We start from the raw sequence: 26,167 nt of genomic DNA on the forward strand, positions 1-26,167 counted from the left end.
AAATTAAAAATTAAATCACTGTTAACCTGTGAAGCACTTACATTGAACAATATCCTTAAATCCTGCACTCACCTCTCTGCAGTAACAGAACATCGTTGCTCTGTACGGATATTGTCTATTTTTCTTTAGCTGTAGTTTTCTATCCTCAACTTTTATTGTATGTTTCCAAAAAAGTACTATACATTTTCCTTTTGCTAAAGAGTTTAATATTTGCATTGAAAGCTTAAAATGGTGGCTCAGCGTTAGGTTTCTCACCTACCATGCGGAAGGCCTGGGTTTGATTCCCAGCCAATGCACAAACCCCAGCCACTGGATGCAGTGCCGGTCCCAAGCCCGGATTAAATGGGAGGGTTGCGTCAGGAAGGGCATACGGCCTAAAACCTGTGCTAGTTGGTCCGCTGTGGCAACCCCTCACACACAGGGAGCAGCTGAAAGAACAACAACACGATGAATACCAGCAGTAGGAGGAAAAGGTGGTTATTATGGTTATGAAATATATAGATATATATAGTGGTTCAGCTCTCAAATATGAGCTGGAGATGGAGTCCTGCACCTTACCTTCAACAGCATTAATACACTAAATCTTCATTTTAAAAGGCTTCTTCAGTTCCCGATGAATGATTGCTTGTTTTATTCTCTCATTAGCAGTATTACCCACCACAGTAGATGAAATATCCAGTAACATGTCTCTTAACTGCCTCTAACCTTTGCAGTTTTGGTGAAAATGCTTGCAAAATGTTGCCTTTTGATTCATTTCTTCTTTCTATTTTGATATGAAAAAAAAAAATCAAATCTGTGAGTTTGAATGTTTCCTATAGTTTCTTTTAGTTGCTGTTGTTGTTGTTTTGTGGTTCTAGCATTGTGACAGCTCCACCAGACCACACTGAATCCCAAGCGTACATCCAAGGAACGAGTAGCACAGATATTTTGAATGCAATTTCATTTTGCAGAATAGAGTAAAAGGCAGTACATGTACATGTGAGTGCCTCTGCGTTTAAAAAACAGTAGAGTGGAGTGGGATCTGTGTTTTCTGGTGGTTAAATGTGATGAAGCATGATGTAGCATGGTCAAGTATGCACCACTGCATGTTCTTTTCAAAATATTTGACTTTCATTGACTTTATTCCTTATTTTTCCGTGTTTGGTTTTTTTTTTGGGTTGGGGTTCGGTTTTAAACGCCATTTTGCTTTCTGTTGAATGGATTAATTACCTCTTTCTTTCCTGTTTCTTTTGTTTCAGTAAAGGGACCAGGCAGAAAGTTAAGTCTACCCACTGATCTTAAGAGTGATCTTGGTACGGTAGGCCGAAAGCGAGCAGTTTTTCTTTTGAACTTTTTTCCTTTCTTTCGTCTCATCTACCTTTCTCCTCATACTCTTTACCGAGATCATGCTGAGGGGTTCGTTTGTGCTCGTTGCTTTTTTTATTTTTTATTTGTTTGTTTGTTTATTTGTTTTATTTCATACGTAGCTCACTTTCTCTCATTGGGCAAGACCAACGAGCAATGGACACCAGTGTCCTCACTTTCTTTCTGTGTGCGGTCTCTGAAATCATCTTTCTTTCAGTTTGTGGAATGTTTACTCTGTGTACATTTTGCAAGTGTTTACAAAGGTAGTTTGTACCTCATACCCATTCTTTACTTGGAAAAGTGTCACTCTGAAAAACTTTGCTTTCACTCTATCGCGGGTGGTTCATTCTTTATCCCTAAATGGCCTTGCTCCATCCAAGCCGGACCATTTTTTTTATTCCTCGGCATAACCGCACCCTAACCCTATTGGACCATTCTTTGAATATAGAAACGCCTGCTCCATTGTGATTGGACCATCTTCTAGCTCTGAACAGCCATGCACTGACTTGGACCATTCTCTAGTGTTGCTTCATTGTGATTGGATCATTCTCCTATCTTGTCAAATCTACAAAATCTGTCTCTCACTAACTTTTTTTGAATTCCACTTCTCTTCTTCCTCCTGTCTGGTCTTTCTCGCATGTTTCAGTTGAGAGCTGAGCATTTTTCTTCTTTACAAATTCCTTTTACATGCTGCACTAGTCATAATACAGTAATAACCGGCTTCTTTCAGGTGGATTGATTTGTACTCGAAGAAGAATGGACTATGATGATACAGACTTTTGTTGGTGCGGAAATGCTTAACTATATAAGAATAATGTTTGAAGGCTGCTTTTGATTTAAATTGACCAAGAATCATTTGTAGCTCAGTTTCTTGAGTCAGGTTGCAGGTTATATATCTACTGATCATGGGTATGAAAGTAGATGTAAGCCCTAGCTATTAAAAAAAGTGCTGGAACTCCTGACTTATTGTGATTGTGTGTGTGTGTGATGATGTGTGCGTACAGCTAGCTGTATATCTAGGTTTGGTATATATGTCACGCCACAATCCTCTATCCTACACACGTTTCCCCTGGAGTACACTGTAACACTACTTCATTCCTTATACCTACATGCTGAGATGCAGTTCAGAGCAATTTAATGGAACGATGTGTGAGTGTCCAGGTTCACGGTGCAGGCCAGGGGAAACAGATATAGCGGCCTAGGCTTCCTGTGTGGTTTTCCTCATCCTCAGCAAACTAACAACATTTTATCAGACATAGAAAAGACTTTTTTTTTTTTAGCAGAATTCTCTTTTAGTAGAATTTGATTCATTAAAAATGCTAACATTTTAAATTCATTTCAGGAAGTCTCACATTCATTCTTTGCCCTATACTTAAGCTTAACTCCTAATACTAAGGTCATGGAACAGTGTTTTGAAATCATGTCGAGCCAGCAGTTTGCTCATTTGCATAACAGTGCAGCATGATCCAGTGCTGAGATTTTTCAGAATATAAGTATATAAGTACAATAATCCTGTTCTACCTTTTTGCAAAGGGAAAGTAGTCTCACTGTGGCTCTTTGGAGAATTTTGTTTCCTTCAGAATTCTGCCAGGAAAGCAGTTTATCCATTGTAGTGCTCTCTTCTAAACCATACCAAATCCCTTACAAGCTTTTTTTACACACACACTTTTTAGAGAGTAGAGACACTGGGTGAGGATGAGAAATTCCCTTTGCAATGGCAGTTTCACACGAATGACAACTTGACCATTATCTGTTTATTCTCCTCCTTTTTGTTCTTTACTTTCCTTTTTTGCTTTCTGTTCTTTTTATAAGCTAGAACTAACAACGCTGCTATTACATTACATTTCTCCTTAATGTTTTGCTCTCCCTTTCTTTCTCATTGACCCTAACCAGCTTTTTCTCCGACTCTGTCCATTCCTGTCTCTCTCACTTTCTCTCTCTCTCTTTCACCCCCCTACACCTCTCTCTCTCACACACACCTCTCTCTCTCTCTCACTCACACACACACACACACACACACACACCTGCACACACCTGCACACACACCCGCACCCCTTTCTCTATCTCTCTCTCTCTCTCACACACACACACACATCTCTATCTCTCTCTCTCTCTCTCTCTCTCTCACACACACACACACCTCTCTCTCTCTCTCTCTCTGTCGGAGTTTCCCAAGCTCGGTTGCATTTGTGCTAATGCTTTGCCCGTTGTTTCAGATCATGTGAATGGACATTGCACTAGTCCAACTTCGCAGCCATGCGTGTCTGGGAGGCCCCGTGCTCCAGGGGCCCCTGAGGGGCCTCGTCTCACCCGCCGTGGGCCCGGACGACCGCCATTCCGCAAGGCCCAGTCAGCCGCATGCATGGAGGTCTCTTTGCCTGTGTCCTCCCTCACCGAAGGTGTGTGCTTGGTCTCCATCTCCCTATATTACCTCCCCCCTTTCCTTATTCCTCCCTCCCCCTACTCTCCTTACCCTCCTTTCCTTTGCATGTTAACCGCTCATCATGGGATCCGAGCTAGAAAGAGGGTAGGTGCCTAGTAGCCATATTCTCTAACTGATTTATTTGATTGCTTTCTTTTTATAAACTATCTCCCTGAGGACAAATTGGTGACTTCAAATGTGCCTGTCGCAGGCTGATTGGCTGATAATGAGGGAAGCGCAGTGCCTTTTTAAGTGCCAATTTCCTCCTTTTTTGCTGCAAAAACATAAACTATTGGTAAAGTGTTTTTGTGACTTTGATTCTTGGTTGGTTTGTGCTCCAAGATGAATCAGCTCATCTTTACAGCTGATCAAAAGCACTGTAAAGGATTGAAAGAAGAAAACAATAATAAAAAAAATAAAATGAAATAAATTATGCACAAACTGCATCAGAGCAAATCACAAAAATGAATCAGCTTTTTGAGCTTTGGGGGATTCTTCCATCCCTCTTATGTTTGAGACTTTACTGCTGATTCAAACATAAGGCTGAATTCAGTTACTGCTACGATCCAAATGATCACTCGCATTGTGAATGTGCTTTGTTGGGTTTATACGACACTGTGTGGTAAGGAGAAGTAAAGACAGATGCTTCTATCATAAGGAGCTTCAGATTCAAAACCTGTGATTTTTTTTGTTTATTCTTTAGTCACAGACACACACTGTTCTCCTCCGAAAGTTTCAGGCATTCTGCAACCTACGCTTATTACCACTAAGATGGTATTTACTGGTTATACAACACAGGTCTACAGAGCTGTCTTTGGATAGAATTGAAAGATTTAAAGATGTAAAGTATGCTAAAGAGAAATCTGTGTCAGTCTAGGGGGGAAAAAACGGTCAGATATCATCTAACAGATGTAGAAGGATATCATCTATATCCTTGCCTTTGTGCAGCATTACAATGATCTATGCAAATGTCCCAATATGGAGGCCAAGGTGATGGACGTCAGATTATTCAGTAATTAAAGTGCTAACAAACCAGCAACAGACGTGAAAACGAGAAGCTTTGATAAAAAAAAAAGCAAAACATACAGCTAAAGGTATGTGTGAGATTGTGACACACAAGACAACACAAGAGCTTGACAAAGAAACACACACAAACAAGAACTTAAATAGGGGTGCTAATGGCGCATAACATGAAACAGGTGAGCAATTAGGACATGCTGGGGCTGATGAATGTTCAGCTGACAGCTAACTACATGCGGATAACTACATGCGGATAGTTTTTGGGTCACAATTCAACTGTCTCTCACAAGAATGAAGCGTTACATTACTTTCTCAAAACATACAGTATACACTCCATTTACCGTTTTAAACGTATTATCACACATTCATCCCTAATTCGTCTGAGCGATGCATATAAGGCACACTCCGCTGTGGTGAACATTTTATGCATCCCCTGCTTAACCTGATTGTTGCCTAATTGCTATAAATTATAGAAATGAAAATATCCTGGCATAATTGGAATAAATTGCATGAATTCTGAATGGTACTTCAATCATTTCAGAAAAATCAAATGTACAATGCAGAAGCACAAAAGCGAGAACCCCGCTGCGGTCATTAACTATAACGGCTGTAACGCTCATGCCGACACTGACATCTGTCTCCATCTCTATCTAAAAACAACAATTATTATGAGTTTTAAATATTTAAAAAAAAAGGTATACCCCTGAATGTCTAAATAAAAGCTATATCTATCTATCTATCTATCTATCTATCTATCTATCTATCTATCTATCTATCTATCTATCTATCTATCTATCTATCTATCTATCTCTGTCTGTCTGTCTGTCATGTATGTAATGAGTTTTGCAGCATTTTTTTGGGGAGTCAAAAATGCTTGATTTTCCTGCAGCTTCTTTCATAATTTTGCGATGCAACTTACTTGAATTGGTGAAACTGGGAACCAGGGAAGACACATATGTAATGACTTTCTGTGAGAGCCGTACTCATGTTCAATGCACATGAATGGACTAGGGTTTTGGCCGAATGTGTGTTATGGCGTCATATGACGTGTCTTATCCCAAACCTGCTTAAAATCTGCAGTGATTTTGAAAAATCGCTCCAAATATTGTGGTGTTTGCTCGATTTTGTGTTCATTTCTGCGCTCACAAAATCATGAAATCCTGGAGGGACTGATATAGCTTGCACTAGTGCACATTAAATTAGTTAAAGTAAAATGGTGCAAGGACATGCTGTTGCTATATTGTAGACTATTTGTACCTGGCGTCCAGGTCAGTTTATATTCATTTGATTTTTTGTTGAATTTCTCCATAATTTTGTTTGAATGCATTATGCATTTACTCAATCAGGACTTTTTTTTTGTGGTGAGTTTTCAGACTGAAAAAGATCAGAATGAATGGAGAGTTTAGCATGGATGCACATGGAGTCCCAAGATTTTCTCAAGGTTAAAAATTGAATGCAAATTCTCACACTTGACACAATTTTGAAGATTTAAGGCTGTAACACTAGTTCCTCTTTGGTATTAAACAGCCAGTGAAGTAGGGTTCGATCTATTTCGTTCTAATTTGACATGATACGCTGGTAATGTAGTTGTTAGCACTGAGAAAGATATGATGTTTTATTTGTAATTCTTTGTTTATTATTTGTCTTTTATATATCTTATTGTTTCTTGTATATTTAGGTCTCCTTATGTATTTTAGTTCTCACAGCATATGTAATTGGAAGGCAATCTTTTTAAACATTGCCAGATCGAGGGAAATCTTGTGTGCGTGAAATAGCTACACTGCTAATAAATCTTAGATGAGCTGGCGTATTGCAAGAGTGGAGTCTCACAGCTTTGGGGAAAGAAGTCATTTGCTAATCTGTTAGCTAGTAAGCTATCTGAGATCAACATATAGAGTATATACTGTATGTAGCATCCAGTGTTGCTCAGGAGTGTGTATACTTATTGCTGAGTATATGTGCTGGTATACAGGAGCCATTTATCTGCGTTATCACTTTTGTATTTATTTTTTTTAATTTTGTATGACATCATTCATCAGAGCAGCACAATAAGCTTCTGACACCACAGCCCTGTTTCTGCGACAGCATTACCACCTCAGAATCACTTTTCACTTCTCTCTGATCTAATATCAGCAGTAGTTCTCTCTCTCTCTCTCTCTCCCATCTCTATTCCTAATCCTGTTTACTTGGAGGACACGCCACAGGACAGAGTACTCAGCAGCACGCGGCGTCCCGTCAGGTTCATTTGATTGACGATAACGCCACCATCCTTCAGGTGGTTTTATGGCACAGGTTATTTATTATTAGAAATGATTGCCTGACAGACAGGGAGCACATTATAGGCTTGTTTAGGATTGACATTTTACCTCACAGACCAGAAGAGGAGAGTCTATCAATCCTTTTTTTAGCTATCTGTTTTCCTTTCTATCTGATTTACCTTACACCTTCAGATTCTGAAAGTTTTAAGATGGCCTTCCATTGATTTTTGTCTCACACCAGGTGGCTGATACCCATTCGCTTATTTGTCCCAGACCATGAATATTCCAGTGTTTACTTTTCCTCGTTTCAGAAAACGCTCCTTGTCCGTTAGGGACTATCCATTGCATCTGCGGTCTCTGTGTTGTGCATGTGTCCCTATTGCTGCACAGCTGGGTCTCTGAGATATTTAAAGGTCAATTAGCAGCAAGAAAAAAGCTGGGCTGCAGTTAATGAGACGCGCTACAGGAAGTGAGGATAGCAGGAGAGGTGTGCTCGATCTCAGATAAATAACAAGCAGACATGGAGCAGAGTATATACACACTCACATCATATACAGTGCCTTAAGTCAAATCCATACAGAAACATGACACGTAGTATGTACTGATGCTGGCACAAGCAAGTCCAAACAGATATGCAGTCATACAAAATTGAAGGACAAAGGTGGACACACGCACCATCATCAATAACAGTGCTCAGTTTGTGCTGTGTGGTCTGTCAGCAGTAGTAACACTCCCTCCTGGCTCATTTAGTACATCAGATTCAAGCAACTTAATTGTAATCTTATTATCAAACTCGTTATGAGTGGAACTGGCGTGTAAAAGCCGAGCAAAAGCTGGACACCACAATGCTTTGACCCTCCAGGGCATGAAACACCATCACTAGCAAGGAACAAAGCTTAGGAAAAAAGAGCCTAAAGATGAACTGACAAACTGTAGCTTGATAGTTGATGGCGTGAGAAAACCACTCCCTCAGATACCAAGACAAAGAAAGAGAAAATTTTTCTCAACACCTCAGCAGAAACCTTTCCAGAAATATTCACACTTACACATCTGATGTGGCTAATTATGTTCACGCAGTCTCTGCTAATGTTGTCAAAGCTTGCCGAAGCTCGCTCTGGTGAATGTCTGTACTGAAAGACATTCTAAAGGTTAGAGGTTTTGTCAGTTCACTGGTTTCTGACATGTGTATGTGTGTGTGCTTGTTTTTTTGCTCATGTGTGTTTTGCATTACTCTGCTCTCACTATGTTTACAAAATAGGCTTTTAGCCTTGGGCAGTCTGAGCATCTATTTCGGGACTTCTGTACGTGACATCCTTACAGAGTGCATATACCTAGACATATTCTTTTTTATACACATTTTCTCTTCACTCACCCCTTGCAGGAAAGAAGGAGATCTCTATACTTGCAGCAACGTAGGCAGTACGGGAGAGCCATGGGCCGCTCTGATAACAATATCGGCCAGGCTGAGTAACTCAACACTGCACACAACAGCCAAAGGGGAAAAACAGGCCACCGATAGCAGTGTGAGCTCTAAGATTAGGGCTGTTGACAGTGAGCTTTTACCAGGGATCTAAAAGCTCTCTAAAAAAAAAAAAATCCCTTCCTCTCATGGTGGCCATCTTTAAGTCAAGGATTGTAAATGGTGTCCTTTTGAAAAAGATTTTCAGAACATCTTGCTTTTTTTGATTCGCTTGAACAGTTCTGTCTCCTTTCTTTCCTTCACTGTCTCTGTCCAAACACTGTTTGGTTTTGTGTAAGTTTGTCTGTACTTGTGTGTGTGTGTGTGTGTTGGATGTGTTTATTCATATCTTTGTGTGCATGTCATTCTCCTATGTATGTTGGGCCATTGTTGTTTGTGTGTGTGTGTGATTCTACTCTGTCATGTTTCACTGTCATGACTATGTTTGGTTGTACCATGAATATGGTGCGCTGTGCATTTGTGCATCGTCTGTGTGTAAACGATGGATAGGTTATCCGTCCAGACGGGCCATGCTGCAGCAGTTGCATGGTGTCAGTATGTACTCACACGATGAACACCACGCCACCACCTACTCCTGGAGTGAGAGAGGTAAGGAGTGGATGTCTGGGGATCACACCTAAACTTCCGGCTCCTGTTTCGTCTTGTCACGGTCCGTCCAGTCAGTCCTGTCTATCATGATTTTGCATCCTGTTACAATAATGCTCTCAGTGTTCGAGCTTTTTCTCTTTTTGTCTCCAGGTTTGGGGTAAACCACCTTGTCTTTCTTCAGTTTGTCCTGCAGCAGTGTCATATCCACGTCTGTCACATGTGTCTAGATGCTGGCTTTGAAGTAGACATTTACATTTCACTACTACGTAGAAAACGTGGTCAGTCTTGACTTATCAGAAGATGAGTGGGAGAATGCGTGTCTTATCTTTCCTTTAGCCATTATAAGAGAAAGCAAAACTGATCCCACAATGGGAAATGTTGCCAAATGTTGATCAATTTTTCCACAGTCTTATTTAATGAATGGATTCTGCTGAGCATAGAGAGAGAGAGAGAGAGAGAGAGAGAGAGAGACAGACTCTCGCTTTAAACAAGTGCATGAATCTGAAAAATACTGAAAACAGATCTTTAAAAATGTTGCTGTTGAACAGTGCAAATCATTGGTCAGTATGTTTTTATATGTGTCTTTATATGCAGACGTGTGTGTGTGTGTGTGTGTGTGTGTGGGTGTGGGTGAATGGAAAAACTATAAATTAGATCCTTTGTTTTCACTGTCATATTGTCCTGTTTGCCTGTCTGTAGTCATGTATTTGTCATTGATACAAATGATGACATGTAAATGATTTTAAAATGTTTTTGGAAAATGTGGATTGCTCATGTATTATGTATAAAAAATTATATTAACATGATCTTTCTATTTTACAGCTCCCCTTTTCTTTCCCAATTCTTAAAGTGTACTGTCTCTCTCTCTCTCTTACTTTTTCCACTTCTCTTCTCACATCTCACTTCACATCTTTCTGTGTTCCCTCCCATTTTGTTCTCCCTCTCCTGTCTTCCTTTCTTCCTCCCTCTCTCCTTTACTCCCTGCTCCTTTTTTTCCCAGAGAGTCGGGAAAATTCATTCAGCCGATCACGGAGTTCCAGCGTCTCCAGTATAGACCGGGACACCAAAGAGGCTGTGACCACGCTGCAGTTTGCGGAGTCATATGGACGCAAGTCAGACGTGCTGCCTACACCATGCCTGTGGGTGGGCACCAGCCTGGGCCTTGTTCTGCTATTACCCTTGTCCATTTCCACTGATGAGCAGGAGAGGCTAGAGGAACCTGTCACAGTCGCACCCACCAGTGAGCACAAATTGCATTTCCCGTTGATACGGCAGACAGTCTGTGATTCCATTTATATGTGAGCAGGATCTTTTGGGAACTTTTCAGCTGCAGGCCTGTAATAGACTTATATACTTAGGCAAAAGACAATAATAGTATTAGTATAATGTAATAGTTCATTATTATTTAATAGAAGTAATAGACTTTATCATTTTGAGCAAAATCATTGTATAGGTCTTTGAGCAAAACAATCTCATAGCTCTCTCTCTCTCTTTCTCTCTCTCTCTCTCTCTCTCTCTCTCTTTTCCCCAACCTCCCTCCATATCATTTTCTCATTCTGTTTTTTCTCCTGTTGTCTTTCTCCTTTTTCCATTCTGACTTTTCACCTCTCCTCCTCAGGCACTGTCTTAATGCTGAAAGGTTCAGTCCTGCGTTTTGGTTTTCTGGACTGCACTGGTGCTTTGATCCACAGTGCATATGAGGTGTGGAGAGATCCACATGGCCCTGAGGACCCTGATCGGCCCCGCAGGAGGAAGTTGGTCAACTTCTCACCCTGTTCCTCACAGGAAGCCAGTGGCGAGGGCCACTTAGCTGTTGTGTGCTCTGAACGGCAAGCCAAGGTCTTCCTCATGCCCTCACAGGCCTGCCTCTACGTGCACAACATCACAGAGTCATCATTCGTGCTGCGTGCCGATGTGGTGGCCGTCTCCAACAGCGTGTGTCTGGCCTGCTTCTGTGCCAATGGACATGTCATGATCCTCAGGTTCAGCTCCATGGTCACTTCATGTTTGGTAGAAAGTGAATTGTTCATTAGCATTTAACACGAAGCTTTATTCCAAAGTATTGTTGATTTTGCTTGCTGATTTTTGCACATTATTTTGTGAAAACATTTCTAAAAAGTCTTCTAATCTCCATCCCAGATTTCCTCAATTCCCATTTGTTATATTTACAAATCTGTAATGATTAAAGTTTTAATATCCTATTCCAGCCCAGTAAATGGTAAATGTTGATTATTACTTGGCACTGATCCATCCCCTTAAAGCTTTAATCCTTAGAAGCATTGATTTCCCTAATCCTAGTCTTAATACTGAAAATAATGTGGAGACACTCTTAATCCTGGTGTTATCCCTGGATGCAATCAATAAACTGGTACTGCCAAGCAGTGATCCCTCTCAGTGCTATTTATTGAACAATAAATAGCCTATGGATGTTGTTCCTATTTGATCTGATATTTATTTTGTCTTTCTGTTGTTTTATATAATAACTGTAAGGATTTTAGTTCATGTTTCAAAGAGACAAAAAATGTTCCCTTTTCACTGCTATAAACGCTTGAGGTAATATCCTTGTGGTTTGAGTCTCTGTGCATTTATGTTGCAGCCTGCCATGTTTACGGCCCCTGTTGGATGTACACTACCTGCCGCTAACGGACATGCGCATTGCTAGAACATTCTGCTTCACCAATGGTGGTCAGGCCCTCTACTTGAGCTCTCCAACAGAAATACAGCGAATCACCTACAGCCAGGAGATGTGTGATAATTTACAGGTGTGTGAGAGAGAGAGAGAGAGAGAGAGACACGGTCCTGTGTGCGTGACTGAATGTGTGAGCATGCATCTGTGTGCACAGTTTTAATGTGTGTGTGGGGAGGGCGGTGACAGTGCCTATTGAAGTGAAATGTCATGCTTGTCATAGATGCTTTGAGCTCTGCTGTGCTGAGCCCTGGTGTACCTTGCGAGCTGCCTTCCTCCCCTTCCTTCAGTCTAGTGCTGGAATAAATGGAAATCTGAAGAGTTCCTGTCTGTAGAATGATTTAGTTCAAGCGTAACCTTAAATAGTTTCTGAAAAGCTGGCATTCAAAATCACATATGAACGTGTTGGTTTTGAGTTTCATAATACCTATATATAGTAATTAATCACAGTGAAAAAACAGAACCTGTCGGATTTAAGAGTTTATATAGAAATGTTACGTTTCATTGCTTAAAGAATTTCATTTAAACAAGAATCTAATTAAAAGATTGAATGATGTAGAGTGAGAGTGATCAAATCATGTAGTATTAACATAAACTAATTACATCGTGAAATCTCACAAGGGCGCTGATGGGATCGACAGTAGTATTACATTTTGGCAATAAACGCATGTATGGTAGAATAGTGCTGTGGTAATGTGTCTGTTTCAAAACACAACTGTTTCTCAGCTTAGGTGTGAGCTGTTTTGATTTTATTCAGGGTTTTGGAAATACACACTTAAATCATGTTTAGAAGACTAATTGTTGTCAGCGATACTCCGTTCAATCCCATGGAACCATTGGAATGAAATAAATTCAACAAACTATTTTTTTCATTGCATGTTTGAGTCGTATGCATTTGTACGGCTCACTGACAGCTTACTGACTGACTCAACTGATTAACTGCAGGAGATGCTAGGGGAGCTTTTCACACCCATCGAGACCCCTGAGGCACAGAACCGAGGCTTCCTGAAGGGTTTTTTTGGGGGCAATGCGCAGACCTTTGACAGAGAAGAACTCTGTGAGTGCAACTCTCATTCTTCTGTGTGTTTGTGTGATTTTACTTCAGAATAATTACAGTCCAAAGAATCTCTTACTGTACCTGTGTATAGTTGGGGAGGCAGCAGCAGGGAAGGCTTCCCGAAGTCTGGCCCAGCATATACCTGGCCAGGGCAGCGTGGAGGGCATACGGGTAGCAGCCGGCGGGGCAGTGGGTGATCTTGCCCGAGCTCGCATTGCCCTGGATGAGAGAGGACAGAGATTAGGAGAGCTGGAGGAGAGGACGGCTCTAATGATGTCCAGTGCTGAGACGTTCTCCAAACACGCTCATGAGGTAATGCAGGAAAGGGATATGGGAAAGGAGAACAAAAAACATGGTTATGCATATCTGCTCAGGCCATACTCGAATATAAGGTGTGTTATCTGAACAAGATGTTATCTGATTTGTCAGATATGTCCAGATATGGAATATGAACATCAGTCATCAAAACAAACAATTTTCCAAAGTTTTGCAAGTTTCAGATGCCATTCAGGGGTCAGACCGAGTCACCTCCACAACCAGTCACCTCAAGGGATTTAACCTATCTCTAAGAGGTCTACTATTCTGAATTTCTCAATAAGCATGCCTATTCATGCATGCAGTTCATGCATCTAATCATCTTCAAGCAGATTAAGAGCTTCAGTTAATGCTCACATCAAACATCAGAACAGAACAGAAAATGTGATGTCAGTGACTTTGACCATGGTCTAATTGTTAATTCCAGACAAGCTGGTTTGAGTATTTCAGAAATTGCCGATCTCCTGGGTATATTACACAAAGCAGTCTCTAGATTTTGCATCAGATGGTGAAAAAGAAAAAAAAAGTGAGAAATGCGTTGTTGTTGAGAGAGGTCAGAGGAAAATGGCCATTGGTTCAAACCTACAAGAAGGACATAGTAACTCTAATAATCAATCTTTACAACCTTGGTGCAGCAGAAAAGCAATGCACAACACATCAAACCATAAAGGTGATGAGCTACAATGGCAACGGGTTCCACTTCTTTCAGCCAGAAACAGGAATCTGAGGCTACAGAGGGCACAGGCTCAGCAAAACTGGACAGCTAAAGACTGGAAAAAGACCAGGCAACTGTCCAGTCTGGCACCAATCTGCCATGAACAAAATCACTGAGAATCACCACGTTTTCCCCACTCTGATGGTTGATGTGAACATTATTTAAAGCTACTGGCCAGATCACCATGATTTAATCATTGCACTGCTGCCACATGATTGGATGATTAGATAATTACATGAATGAGTAGGTGTGCAGGCATTCCTAATAAACTGCTCGGAAAGTGCATATCTAGCAAATTATCGTTCATTCACTGTAGCTATTTGTAGTTATTTTGACTAAATCTCTAGGTTATTAGGAACTATAGAGTCAATACTACACAATAAAATATAACACAATACAATTAAGTGGCCAGGGATTATGCACTTATCTCGTTGCTTAATGGTTCACAAGACCGAGTCGAGTATCAAGTAATACAATGTGAAATTTTATGTATATGATGTGTATGGATTTTAAGCAGCAGTGAGCTCATAGTTAGCTTCCTACTAATATATGTGTGCCTGTTCTCACTGTCTTCCACAGCTGATGCTGAAATGCAAAGACAAGAAGTGGTATCAGTTTTAAACGAGTTGGATGAAGGCTAATTCGGCTCGCCAACCACAAGAGGGCGCTCCTCTGGAACATGGACCTTCACTTTTGAAAAGAGAGGTTGAGAGGTGCTTAGGGCTGTTCCTTCTCTCTGGGGCTATGTATACAGACTATACTTCTTAATCAGACTGGTTTGACAGACTGAAGACAATAACTGATGGACAGGTACCATTAGATGGGTTCCTCCCCTCATACCTTATGGATTAGACCATCCTTCATTCATGTACAGTGGCCAGGGTCCTCATACAGGAGGAAAATTGGCTCTTGGTCTGTAGATATTTCAAGTTATTAAAAATTAAAAAGGAAAAAAAAAACAAGACTGCATGAAACAGAAAAATGGATGACTTATAAAAACATTAAAACTGCCATATTCAAAAGCAGCATGTTACTTTAAACACAAAAGGAAATAAAAGAATAACATACTTTTATTTAATAATATAAGCCAATACCAGAATCCTATGACAAAAACTTTATATTTTTTGAAATAGCCTTAAAATATAAATAAAAAGGGAAACTGTATACCTGCATTGCTATAAGGCCAAAATTCTGTTTTGTTTTTTCTTTTTTCGTTTTTCTTTTAATTGAGCCATACTACTTATTTTCAACAATGTATTATTTGGACAGTTCCACCGCTCTGTCTTCTTATCAGTTATTCACACAACTTGTTCCACCCTTGTGTTCTGATTACAGACATGAAAAAACTACTGAAACACTACAACACTACAGAACAGACGAAGTGCTATTCACCAAACATTCTCACAGACGCACCTTCATATCACACCACCTTTTAAAACTATCCAGTGTTTTATGAAGTAGCTGCTAACACATATGTAACTGTCCCTCGAAATAACAGCTTTACTACTGAATCAAGTTACTTCACCCTCTCCTAGAAATGTATGATGTGGTTTTAGACGTACAAGCGAGAAGAAGTAAGTTGTACTGGGCAATATGTGCTACGAGTGTATCTGTGTGGTCTTACTTGAGTGTGTTTCTATTCATAAAGCCAATGTAATAATTCATGTGCCATATTCTAGATGGGTGAAGTATCTTTCCTGTAAACTAGCGATGAACTTATTCTGTCCGTGGTTGATATTTTAAGCCGTTACCTGTCAATGAAACTCCTTCGAAGAGTTCTTCTGATCTGTGTCTGTTCGAGTACACTACAGTTTCAAACCTTTGTTCATTTTTATCGTGTGAGGTTCAATTTATAAGTTCCAGCTCGACCATTTCAGGTCGTTTGTTTGTTTGTTTGTTTGTTTTCTGGACTTTTCTGCTGCCTTGGGTCACATGTAACAAAGTCTGGCTGGTCAAGGTGTACCTCACTCTGAAGAATCACCAAATCCATGAAGCTTGAACGAGAGAGTTGGAAGTCAGAGGATTGTTTATTTCGGTCTTCTGATTTGAATGAATATACGGTGGATGAGACTGAGCCATGAGGATACTACAGAACATGAATATCTGTGTTGTTTGAGCAGTGTCTTTGAAATATATGTATGGAGTTCTGTATGGAGCATAAAGTACCTTGCACAATGGGGCAATCCTGCTCGCACAGATTTTAGTCTACATGTGAGCAAAATCATTCCGAACCTTATTTTAAGTTTAGAACGCGTGTGTATTTGGTTTAACGCTTCCGTTGGCCTATTGTGCTTGTGTTGTTTATCTTTTTATTATGGTTCCAGTGGGTTCCTGTGGTTCCAATCCCATCTCTCTCCATGTCTTCTTCTGCACTTCCACTCTGTATATAAAACGGCCGAAGTGTTCATACACGTGCCGCCCGAGTCAAAATCAGAACTAAACCAGTAGGACAAGGATTTCATCTCTGCTGACGCTGTACACAAAGCAAAACCTGTTAGCAAAATATTTAAGGACAGTTCATAAGAAAAAAAAAAAGCTAGCATGGCTAAGAAATGTATCAAGGGCATGAGAGCCAGCAGTTAGGCTTAACTATCCCTTTAAAAGTTTTTCAATATCGGAGTAAACGACTCCAAACTTAGTATAATACATCAGTGTTAACCAAGTAAACCCACATGCCCATGGTAATAGCCATGCCATTCTAAAGCCCAGTTACCGCTACGACTGTCCGTCATTTTCAAGGCTAAAAGAAAGTGCATATGTCTGCTACAGAATTCCATTAGTCAGAATTCTCAATCGTCGTCATGTTTGTTTTTAACAGCAAAAAAAATGACAGGGTGTTATGTTTCTATGTTCTCAGCTTTTATACTAAAATGTACAGTTGAACCTGAAGAGAGTTGGGAGAAATGTCATCCAATGAACTCATGTGATTTCTTCTGTAAATGTTTTACCTGTTGAAAGATGGTACTGCGTCTAAAATGCTGAATGTAGTTCTGTAGTCCTTCCTCTGTCCCAAACTCCGAACCGCTCTTCTCTGCAGAGAATGCAGCACCGTCCGTCTTGTTTAAATGGATACTACCACTTTTTTTGTTCTTATCGATATTACAGTAGTATTATAGAGGTTACTGGAATAAAAAAAAATCATGAAACATATGTTGATGCTAATCAAATTGAAATAAACATTGATTGATGTACTCATGGCAATGTGAGATTGATTTGTTTCTCACGCAATATGTTTTGTTTAAATGAAAAATCGAATTAAATATTGGAAATTTGTGTCATCTATTGTCAGGGTTATTATTTATGTGTTTGTCTGTTTGTTTTGTAATAAGTAAAGAATCGTGCGTTGTACTGTATCTGGACATGAGCGTGTCAGGATGGAGTTTAAACAGTAATAGTCTGAAATAATTCTCTAGAGTTCTATGCATTCACACAACTCTGTGCATTGGTCTGTGGGGGGTGAGGGCATCTGGTTGGTTGAGAGCCCTGATATCAGCTTGACATGTCTATATTGTGAGGATTACTAAAATCTGTCACAAGATTCAGGCAGGTTTTTTTAGTCTCATTTAGTGAGAAACAAAACCCAGCAATGTTTTAAAGCAGAAGTTAGCAACTGTCCTGCACTTGATACAGCCTTTCAGCTCCGATCAATTCAATGCAATTTATTTGTATAGCGTTTTTAACAATGGACATGGCTTAGTTTTATCTGGCTCAGTGATGGGGAAAATTGGCCAAATTTTTCCCCCGTCATGTATACTCATGCATTCATATTCCGAATAAAGACAAATGATAATGCAATAGCAAGGAGAAATTTTGAGAAACAAAAATGAAAAATGTGAAAAAAAAAGTGATCCGGTCTTAGTCCTTCGTTATTTTGTAACGTGATTATATGCAATGTACAGGAAACAGACGTGATTATTTCACCTCCAGAGTCTTCTGGTCCAAGTTGTTCCATCTTTTGTCAAGTGACTGCATATTGGACACAGAAATTAGTTCAACATTTTCAACCTTTTCCAAGCTAAATTCTTCCATGTTAAATTCTTGTCAATAACATTGAAACTCATAATAAAAAAGTTAGTTCATGTGAGATCATGTAACAAATGGACAAAGGATTCAGACAGGAGGAGATACTCAGGAGGTGAACTAATCATTTCTGTTTCCTGTAAAGAACTTAAACCAGACTCACTCTCTGAGACAGCTCATTATTCACGAATTATATGAAAGATTAATTCAAAATGAACAAATCGTTCATGACTGACCCATCACTACTCTGGGTTATTAATAGCAGTTAACTTATTAGAAATGTTATTTAACTTAATTCTTCTGAAGAGTCATCAGGAAAGATTCCTAAACACTAGTAATAAAAAACCAGTAGGATATACTGAAGCAGCCCACAAACTTGCACATCTAATGTTTAAATCAGAGTTTTCCTATTTTATCCTGAAGGGGCTGATATGGGAGGTTGGGCAAGCCACACCTGAGATGTTTGAAAGCCAAGATCAACTGATTAAACAGCTGGAATCAGGTGTGACTCCTGCTTGATTGGAATAAAAACCTACACTCACACTGGGCCAATGCTAATAAGATTGGACACCTAAAGCTGTGGATTGAAATCTCCCTTCTGACACCGGTAAACAGTTTTTGAATTTGCCCAGGTGAGGACAGATCGGGAATGTCTTGTCTCTCTCCCAGGAGTGCTGGGAGAGAGACCCAACACACAAACAAACCTGAATCAAAATCTCTCTATTTTACAGGAACTTTAGAGAGACGCTGACAGTGGAGACAAAGCAGCACTTATGATTCCAACATGGGAGTGAAGAAATCCACATTTGGTTATCACTGCTCTTCTTACAGAGCTCATAACAGAGATAGAATGAGATGCCAATTTTCTTCTAGCAACCCTGGGAGGGAGAGAGAGAGAGAGAGAGAGAGAGAGAGAGAGAGAGAGAGCTGCGCAGATCTGCGTAAAGTGTGTGCTACATGAACACATCTGACGCAGACTGAGGAGCCGACCAATGAGACGCAGCGCGTCGGGGAGAGGTAGCGGGCCACGTCCAGGAACCGCATACTATCCTACTACATAGTATGAGAATATCATAGACTAGGGAAAGATGGTGTCCTGTTGAATCCTGTCCTCTTTAGTAGGGTAGTATGTGCTTCCGCACTTACAGCATTCCCAGACGTAGCCGGTGTGTGTTGAGCCCATACACATCATCGGAGTCAGGAATGAGTAATTAAATACAGTGCAAACTTTTCCACACTTTGGATTTGGAGGACGCGATGTGGCGGTCATTATAACAGCGTCTTGCTGCCTGGATTCACGACACAGATCCTTCATTGCTGAGGAGACTTTCATCAAGTTAGCGCGTGAACTGGAGACTTCGGGGAAATCAGACAATGCTGTGGAGACCTTCATCAGGATTTTTGTTCCATTGCACCTTCTTGTGCCTGGCTACAGGGACACAGTCCACCAGCGCACTACCCAGTGCCTCGAAAAGTTTGGTCTGGGGCCTGGGACTCGAACCGACCGCCGTGCTCCCTGCTCGGTTCTTCTTCATCCAGTCTGTGGACCAGGCCGGGGAAAAGTAAGCAGGCTTGTGGACTTCATTCCTTCACAGCAAGACGTTCAGTGAAACTTTTCTAGCTTACTGAATACAGCTCAGAATGAATAAACCATAAAACTGAATGTATATCACTTTTACTACCTGTGGGTCAAACCACACTGAGAAATTCAACAAGATCCTATTGTTTCAGGTTTTTATTGTCACGTGCATAAAGAATGCATTAAGTCTGCATTCAGTGAAATACACAGTGCAAAAAAATGACCTCTTACATAGAACAAAAAGCCGCAAACTGTGAACCGAGCCAAACGACTGAGCTCTAAGCAAGCACAAAAAAAAGTTCTTTAAACATTGTATGTGGTCAAAAAGTGATGTAATGGGAGATATTGTACATACAGTACAAGGACAGACAGTCTGAGTCTGATATCAGGTCCATCCATCAATCAGAGTCTAGTGATTAATGATAAAGTGCAGTGCAGGAGAGATAGAGAGAGTTGTTCTTGTGCTGGTGATATTGGTTAGAGTTCAACAGTCTGGTGGCCTGCAAGAAGAAGAAGCTACCCCACATTCTCCTGCTGCACCCACCATCTGATGCTGTGATATCTGCCTGATCTTAGCAGTGAGAGCATCTGTGGCTCGGGTTGGCTGGAGTCTTTGATGAGCCTCCGTACTGCCCTCTGACTACTGATACCTGGCATGTGCACTAGGATCACTGAAATATTTAATGAGGGCAGCTGGACACTTTTTGAACTCTATGTAGCATAAATCTGGACAGACATGATGGTATCATGGTTTTGCAAATCCTGTTATATAGTAACAGTTCACACTGCAGTTTCTGAACAGTGCCATGAGGCAGATGTTAACACTGCATGTGAATCTGTGCTTCTATCCAATAATACACATTTACCGTCACCTGTATTGGATATGTTATAGCTCCTGAATAATTAATCTGATTGGTCAGCAGGACTGTATTTAGGTCCAGGAGAAAAAAAAAACATCCTGCTCACAACCAAGTGGATGCTACATAAATGTCTAACGCTCCATTTTAAAGCTGACCTCCATGATTATAATAAATCACCATCAAGTTTGCCTCAAGGTGTTTTCTAGCCTTTTTACATTGCTGGCAATGCTACATTTACATAGCACTTGTTTAACGATAAAACAAAAAGAAACACTGCCCTAATTGTAGACAGTTCTATATAAAGCCACAAGGATTTTGGAGAAATGTTCTTACTACCATGTGCCCTATATAAAAATGTTGGGCTTTTCGGTTTCATAGCCTGAACAAGAACACCATTTTAAAATGTGTTCTACTTCCTACATGTTCATCATGCAAACAAAGTCACAAAGTGACACATGAGTAAGGATTTGCAATAAACAGTGCTATCATTCAACAATATTTACCTTTTTTTTTTCTTACCTCATACACATACCTCATAGAAGCATCTGTACATCATATGGAGTGATCTGTTTAAAAGGTTTTGACCACACTTCCAAAAGCCTGAGAAATGTATGAAAAATGCACTGACCATGGCAGAAGAGATAATGGGAGTCTTATCTCCAGCTGTGTTCTATGAACACTGGATAACCACCAGGGTTCTTTTTTTATTTGTAACCTCAAACTCCGCGAGACGTTTCCAGGGAAAGATGGCTGTGCTCAGACTTTGCTATGATTCTCAGAATCTTTCATTTCTTCCTGGTCTACAGTTTTACAACTTCGCCTGGAGCCAATACATTTGAAGTGAAGATCACCTCCCCATCAGAACCTTTCTCCAGGATCTGGGTGCAGGTTTTAGACCGTCAGGATGGATCGTTTCTGGTGCGTTACCGCATGTATGCCAGCTACACAGATCTCAACATTCAGATCCTACTGAAGACTAATCATGTGGCCAAGTCTCCGTACGTCCTCAAAGGTGAAAGTTCTATTTTCCCGAAAAGAAAAAAACTAATGTGAACTATAGTCCAGGAACTAGTTAATGGTATGTAACACTTTACCATCAATAATAGGCACTTTGAACCAGAATTACATTTTAGGGTGTTTCACACTGCACTTAACCCTGGGTTATCATCCTTCCACCTTTCCCTGCTCTGAACCAGGGTTTGCAGTGCTTTTGAAGCATTAACCGCACATTGTGTCCAAACGTGTACTGAGTGAAACGATGTGATGCTACATGCTTAGCAACACAAGACAAGTCGTTATTTAAAGTGGTCACATGATGCATTTATCCAGTCATGATTGTTGACACCCCAAATATGCAAATAAGAAAGTTAAACCTTGGTTTAGGAATGTGAAATGTCAGATTATGAATAGCCAGGATCCACTGATAACCCCAGGTTAAGTAAAAGCAGTGTGAAATATCAAACAACATAAACGGTGAAAAGCCCTTTCGAGTTTTATACAAACTCTCAGTTACCTCACCAGATCTCTTTCTCTGTGCAGGTCCAGTCTACCATGAGTCATGTAACTGTCCAGAGCCCAGTGGTGCACTGTGGGAGAAGCACATGCACTGTCCCTCGTCATTTTCCCAGATCCAGCACGATCTGTCAGTCTTTCCTAAAGTAGACCTAGAACGCAATGCCCACGAAATCCCTCAGCGCTTTGGCCAGAGACAGAGCCTGTGTCACTACACCATCAAAAATAACCAGGTACATGATGCAATTTGAGTTGCTGATTCTTCTTTGGTCACTAGGTGGCGATAACTCCCTAGGTAAAAACTAAACGTTATCCTTTATAAAGTACTCAGAATTTCGATTTCTCAGTGCTTACACAAAATCTAGTAACACACAACTTTTCCTCAGAGTGATAAGGCACACATATCTAAAACATCCAGCTACAGCCCCAGCCTTCACTTTAACACTTTCAGCTCATGCCAGTATTACAGATATACAGGTCTGCATATTATATGCACATTAAGCTGAACAAATCCTGATTGTTTTTGAAGGTTAATAAATGCAGTTTTCTAATAGAACTAATATATATGAAATCATTCTTGTGTGCCATTCTGATGATATTGTGTTTGTATTCAGGTGTACATCAAAACACATGGCGAGCACGTTGGCTTCAGGATCTTCATGGACGCCTTTCTCCTCTCTCTCACACGGAAAGTATGTAAATGTCTCACACGGTTGTAGATAAAAAAAAAAAAACGAGCAGCAGTTGCCAGTGCACCATTCAGTATGCGTCAGTGTCTGCTTTCTCAGTGGTGTCTCAGATGGTTATGGCTCTGGGTTGTTGATCAGAAGGTCAGGGATTCAAGCCCCAGCACTACCAAGATGCCCCTGTTGGGCCCTTGAGCAAGGCCCTTAAGCCACTCTGCTCCAGGGGAAGCTGTATCATGGCTGATCCTGTGCTCTGACCCCAACTTCCTAAGCTGGGATATGCGAAGAAAAGAATTTCACTCTATTGTAATGTCTATGTGACAAATATGTGTTTCTTCTTCTAATCTGTGCTCAAGTACTCAATAGTTTTGGACAGCAGAGGGCATCAACACTACTCTGTTTCAGATTATAAAAAGGCATAGCAAGATGGATTTAAACTCTAGTAATTATCTTGCAGCACAAAATAAATTGTAAAATAAATTTACAAAGGTTTCATTAGTGACTTCTGCCATCTTCTTACACATACTTATTAGAATTTTCACGTTTTAGTCACCTGTGTTGTAGCAGATGATCAGGATTTGATCAGTGACTGTGGTGTTAATCCTGGATTTCCATGTGATCAGGTTAGGCTTCCAGATGTTGAGTTCTTTGTGAACTTGGGCGACTGGCCCCTGGAGAAGAGACGGACCTCTGAGAAACTCCATCCCATCTTTTCTTGGTGTGGGTCCAACGACACTCGAGATATCGTTATGCCAACCTATGACCTCACAGAGTCTATACTGGAAACAATGGGAAGGTATGGAGTTCATGTGGGAACGTGATAAAGCATAATTGAGTATTTCTAAATCTCCTTTTTATTTTTTCTAGAGTAAGTTTGGACATGATGTCGGTGCAGGCAAACACGGGTCCTGCGTGGACTGAGAAGAATACTACAGCTTTCTGGAGGGGTCGTGACAGCAGGAGAGAGCGACTGGAGCTGGTGAAACTCGCACGAGCGAATCCTAGGTTGCTGGATGCTGCTTTCACTAACTTCTTCTTCTTCAAGCATGATGAGAGCCTTTATGGACCACTCGTCAAGCACGTTTCCTTCTTTGACTTCTTTAAGGTGAGAGAGGAGTTGATGAACAGATGGGTGAATAGATGGGATAGTGGAGGAAAGAATAGATGGATGGATGGATGGATGGATGGATAGAACTTACGAAACACTTGAGTGGAGGTTATACCGTAGGTGGGGTGTTGCTGTATGTGTGGATGGATCAGTATGTGCTGGTTTATCGTTGTGTAGATAAGTTGTGGTTTAATTTAATGGAAATGTTGAGAAATGGATGTGTAATGCCATAACAGAAATTGATGTGATATTGTTTTGTTTTGTTTTTTCAGTACAAGTATCAGATAAATGTTGATGGAACGGTGGCTGCGTATCGAATGCCCTATCTTCTGGCTGGAGACAGTGTCGTGTTGAAGCAGGACTCCATATACTACGAGCACTTCTACAGCCAGCTCCAGCACTGGGTTCACTACATCCCCATCAAAGCAGACCTCAGTGACCTGTTGGAGAAGATCCAGTGGGCTAAAGACCATGATGAAGAGGTACAGTATACTCACTCTCTCCCTCCCTCACTCATTCAGAAAGGAACGTTCTCTTAGTATGCATGCTTAATGTTCAAACACACTAGGCTAAAAACGATTTGTATATTTACTGTTACCTCTCAAATTTCTGTCTTCTTTTCTTTACTCTGCAGGCTAGGAAAATTGCACAGGCTGGTCAGCAGTTTGCACGTAACCATCTGATGGGTGACAGTATATTCTGTTACTACTTTAAACTCCTTCAGGTAATAATTCACAGCTATTATGACATATCCCTGCTTTTTCACACCACCTCTAGTAAGCCTTTAGATTTCTTCCTTTGTGTTGCTTCCATTTGGGCTACATAGTTGTCACGACATAGGTTCAAATCACACACCGAAGGTTAAATATTAGGTAAAATTCCCAGAACTTGATTAGACCAGATCACACTTCTCGGTAAAGAGCACCAGTTTTCAAAACTTATTATTTTTAATCATTTCTGACTATTAGCAGCAGTGAATTTATGTGAAGCAGCTGAGGGATTAAATCTTAACTTTTGTTTTTCTGTTGCTGTAGACATGCTACTGAATACCAGTAATCACTTATCTCCATCACATCCTTTTCAGCTTATGTATCCTATTTATCAGTTAATGTTTCTTTACATTTTGATTTTCTTTTTTTTTTTTTATAGCACTTGGTAGAAGTCTTATCCAGAGCGACTTACAGAAGGCATATCTAATCTTCTATCTTTACCCAGCAATTTTCATAACTTCAAGGACACAAAGGTTAAATAATGCTAAGTCAACTGAGGCAATTAATCTTTAAACTCCCATCTCAACCTCAAAGCGCTTTCTAGCTGTAAAACATTGTGTAGATTAAGGTGTGGAATTTAGTAGGATCATAAATAGCAGTTAAAGTATGTATGTATGTATGTATGTATGTATGTATGTATGCATTTGTGTGTAGTCATCTTCTACTGTCGGGTTCTGTGTGTATTGTATAGGAATATTCAAAGCTGCAAGTAACTGAACCTAAAATACGTGATGGCATGGAGTTGGTAGAGCAGCCCAAAGATGACCTTTTTCCATGCCACTGCCACAGGACCCAGGTGTGTGTGTGTGTGTGTGTGTGTGTGTCTCCACTACCTGCTGGAGTAATATATTAAATAAGTGTTAAGAATTAAGGGAATACTGAAGTTTTAAACTTTTGGTGAATAAGTAAATCACTGGCTCAGCAAATTCAGAGTAACAATTTATCACTGTTTGACAGAACATTTCATTCACATAAACCACGTAACACTGACATTTCAAGATTATTTTATTATCATCTTTATGACTTGAATTCGGTCGTAATTTTTTTGTGCCAACTGCATAGACAGTCTGTCGATTGTTTACAGCCCATTGCTCAGAAATGCATGACATGACATTTTATGAACCGCCAATTAAGTTTATCCTAGAAATAAATGTAATGACGTTTTTAATACAGCTTTTCTTCATTTTTTTTTTTAGGTCAAAGATGAGCTTTGAGGGTCCACTTACTGCCTGAAACGACTGCCTTATTATCTCGGCTCATCATGTTCGGGTCACTTTCCCCAAGTGCAGATCTTATTGGAACGAGCAACTCTCAATATTTTCAGTGCATTTTCTCTGTGTATTTTCCATTGTCATTATTTATAATGTAATGTTTACTTCTTTTCTTTTCTTTTTTTTTAAATCTTGACATTAAATGTACTCATTTGTAAAACTAGATTTTGGACTCCTCAAACCAGAAAGTGAACATTTTAGCTGGAGATTAACAGACAATGATAATAGTTTGCTGGAGCAAGAAGGATTTTTATTTGTATGTATGCCAGGATGCGCAAGAAGAAGGGCATCTCTCCCTGAAGTTTTCTGAAGACCTGTGGTATTTTATACCGACATGACTACCTGATGTTGCTGTTATTATTCTCTGTGTCTTATATATGTACTGTTTATGTGGAATGTACCGAGTGACAGGTGAAATATCTGATTAATGTCATTTTATTGCTAACATTTTGACTCGTTCTGTTGGTGATGTTGAA

The 26,167-nt window shown here is 40.2% G+C and overlaps 2 protein-coding genes across 9 annotated transcripts in view; both read left to right on the forward strand.

The window, feature by feature from the left end:
- stxbp5l (syntaxin binding protein 5L) overlaps positions 1-17,163 on the forward strand; it is a 125,311-nt gene extending 108,148 nt beyond the window's left edge. For 3 of the 8 annotated variants that reach the window (XM_058392515.1, XM_058392518.1, XM_058392519.1), the window contains 8 exons: positions 3,561-3,743; positions 9,014-9,112; positions 10,113-10,352; positions 10,731-11,094; positions 11,709-11,874; positions 12,744-12,855; positions 12,947-13,167; positions 14,465-17,163. In XM_058392515.1, coding sequence (XP_058248498.1) covers positions 3,561-3,743; positions 9,014-9,112; positions 10,113-10,352; positions 10,731-11,094; positions 11,709-11,874; positions 12,744-12,855; positions 12,947-13,167; positions 14,465-14,506 — 1,427 coding nt within the window. In that variant the 3' untranslated portion in view covers positions 14,507-17,163. Of the gene's footprint in view, positions 1-1,238; positions 1,293-3,560; positions 3,744-9,013; positions 9,113-10,112; positions 10,353-10,730; positions 11,095-11,708; positions 11,875-12,743; positions 12,856-12,946; positions 13,168-14,464 lie in introns of all 8 variants that reach the window. The other 5 variants (XM_058392513.1, XM_058392516.1, XM_058392521.1 and 2 more) reach the window with 3 other exon arrangements.
- Positions 17,164-18,936: 1,773 nt separating this feature from the next.
- On the forward strand, positions 18,937-26,138 carry poglut2 (protein O-glucosyltransferase 2). Its single transcript, XM_058392624.1, has 10 exons — positions 18,937-19,467; positions 21,151-21,356; positions 21,884-22,089; positions 22,471-22,548; positions 23,166-23,338; positions 23,410-23,647; positions 23,923-24,132; positions 24,285-24,374; positions 25,112-25,216; positions 25,617-26,138. Exons 1-10 carry the CDS (start codon positions 19,280-19,282, stop codon positions 25,632-25,634), a joined length of 1,512 nt encoding a protein of 503 aa, XP_058248607.1. The 5' UTR covers positions 18,937-19,279; the 3' UTR covers positions 25,635-26,138.
- Positions 26,139-26,167: the final 29 nt, after the last annotated feature.

Source organism: Hemibagrus wyckioides, linkage group LG06 (assembly GCF_019097595.1).
Source record: "Hemibagrus wyckioides isolate EC202008001 linkage group LG06, SWU_Hwy_1.0, whole genome shotgun sequence".
NCBI lineage: Eukaryota > Metazoa > Chordata > Actinopteri > Siluriformes > Bagridae > Hemibagrus > Hemibagrus wyckioides.

Bases quoted from the DNA above. Each gene is read 5' to 3' on its own strand.
- poglut2 (XM_058392624.1), top strand. From the start codon at position 19,280: ATGCTGTGGAGACCTTCATCAGGATTTTTGTTCCATTGCACCTTCTTG. The intron at 19,468-21,150 runs GTAAGCAGGCTT...CCTGGTCTACAG, and splicing joins GTGGACCAGGCCGGGGAAAA to TTTTACAACTTCGCCTGGAG. The intron at 22,090-22,470 runs GTACATGATGCA...GTTTGTATTCAG, and splicing joins ACACCATCAAAAATAACCAG to GTGTACATCAAAACACATGG.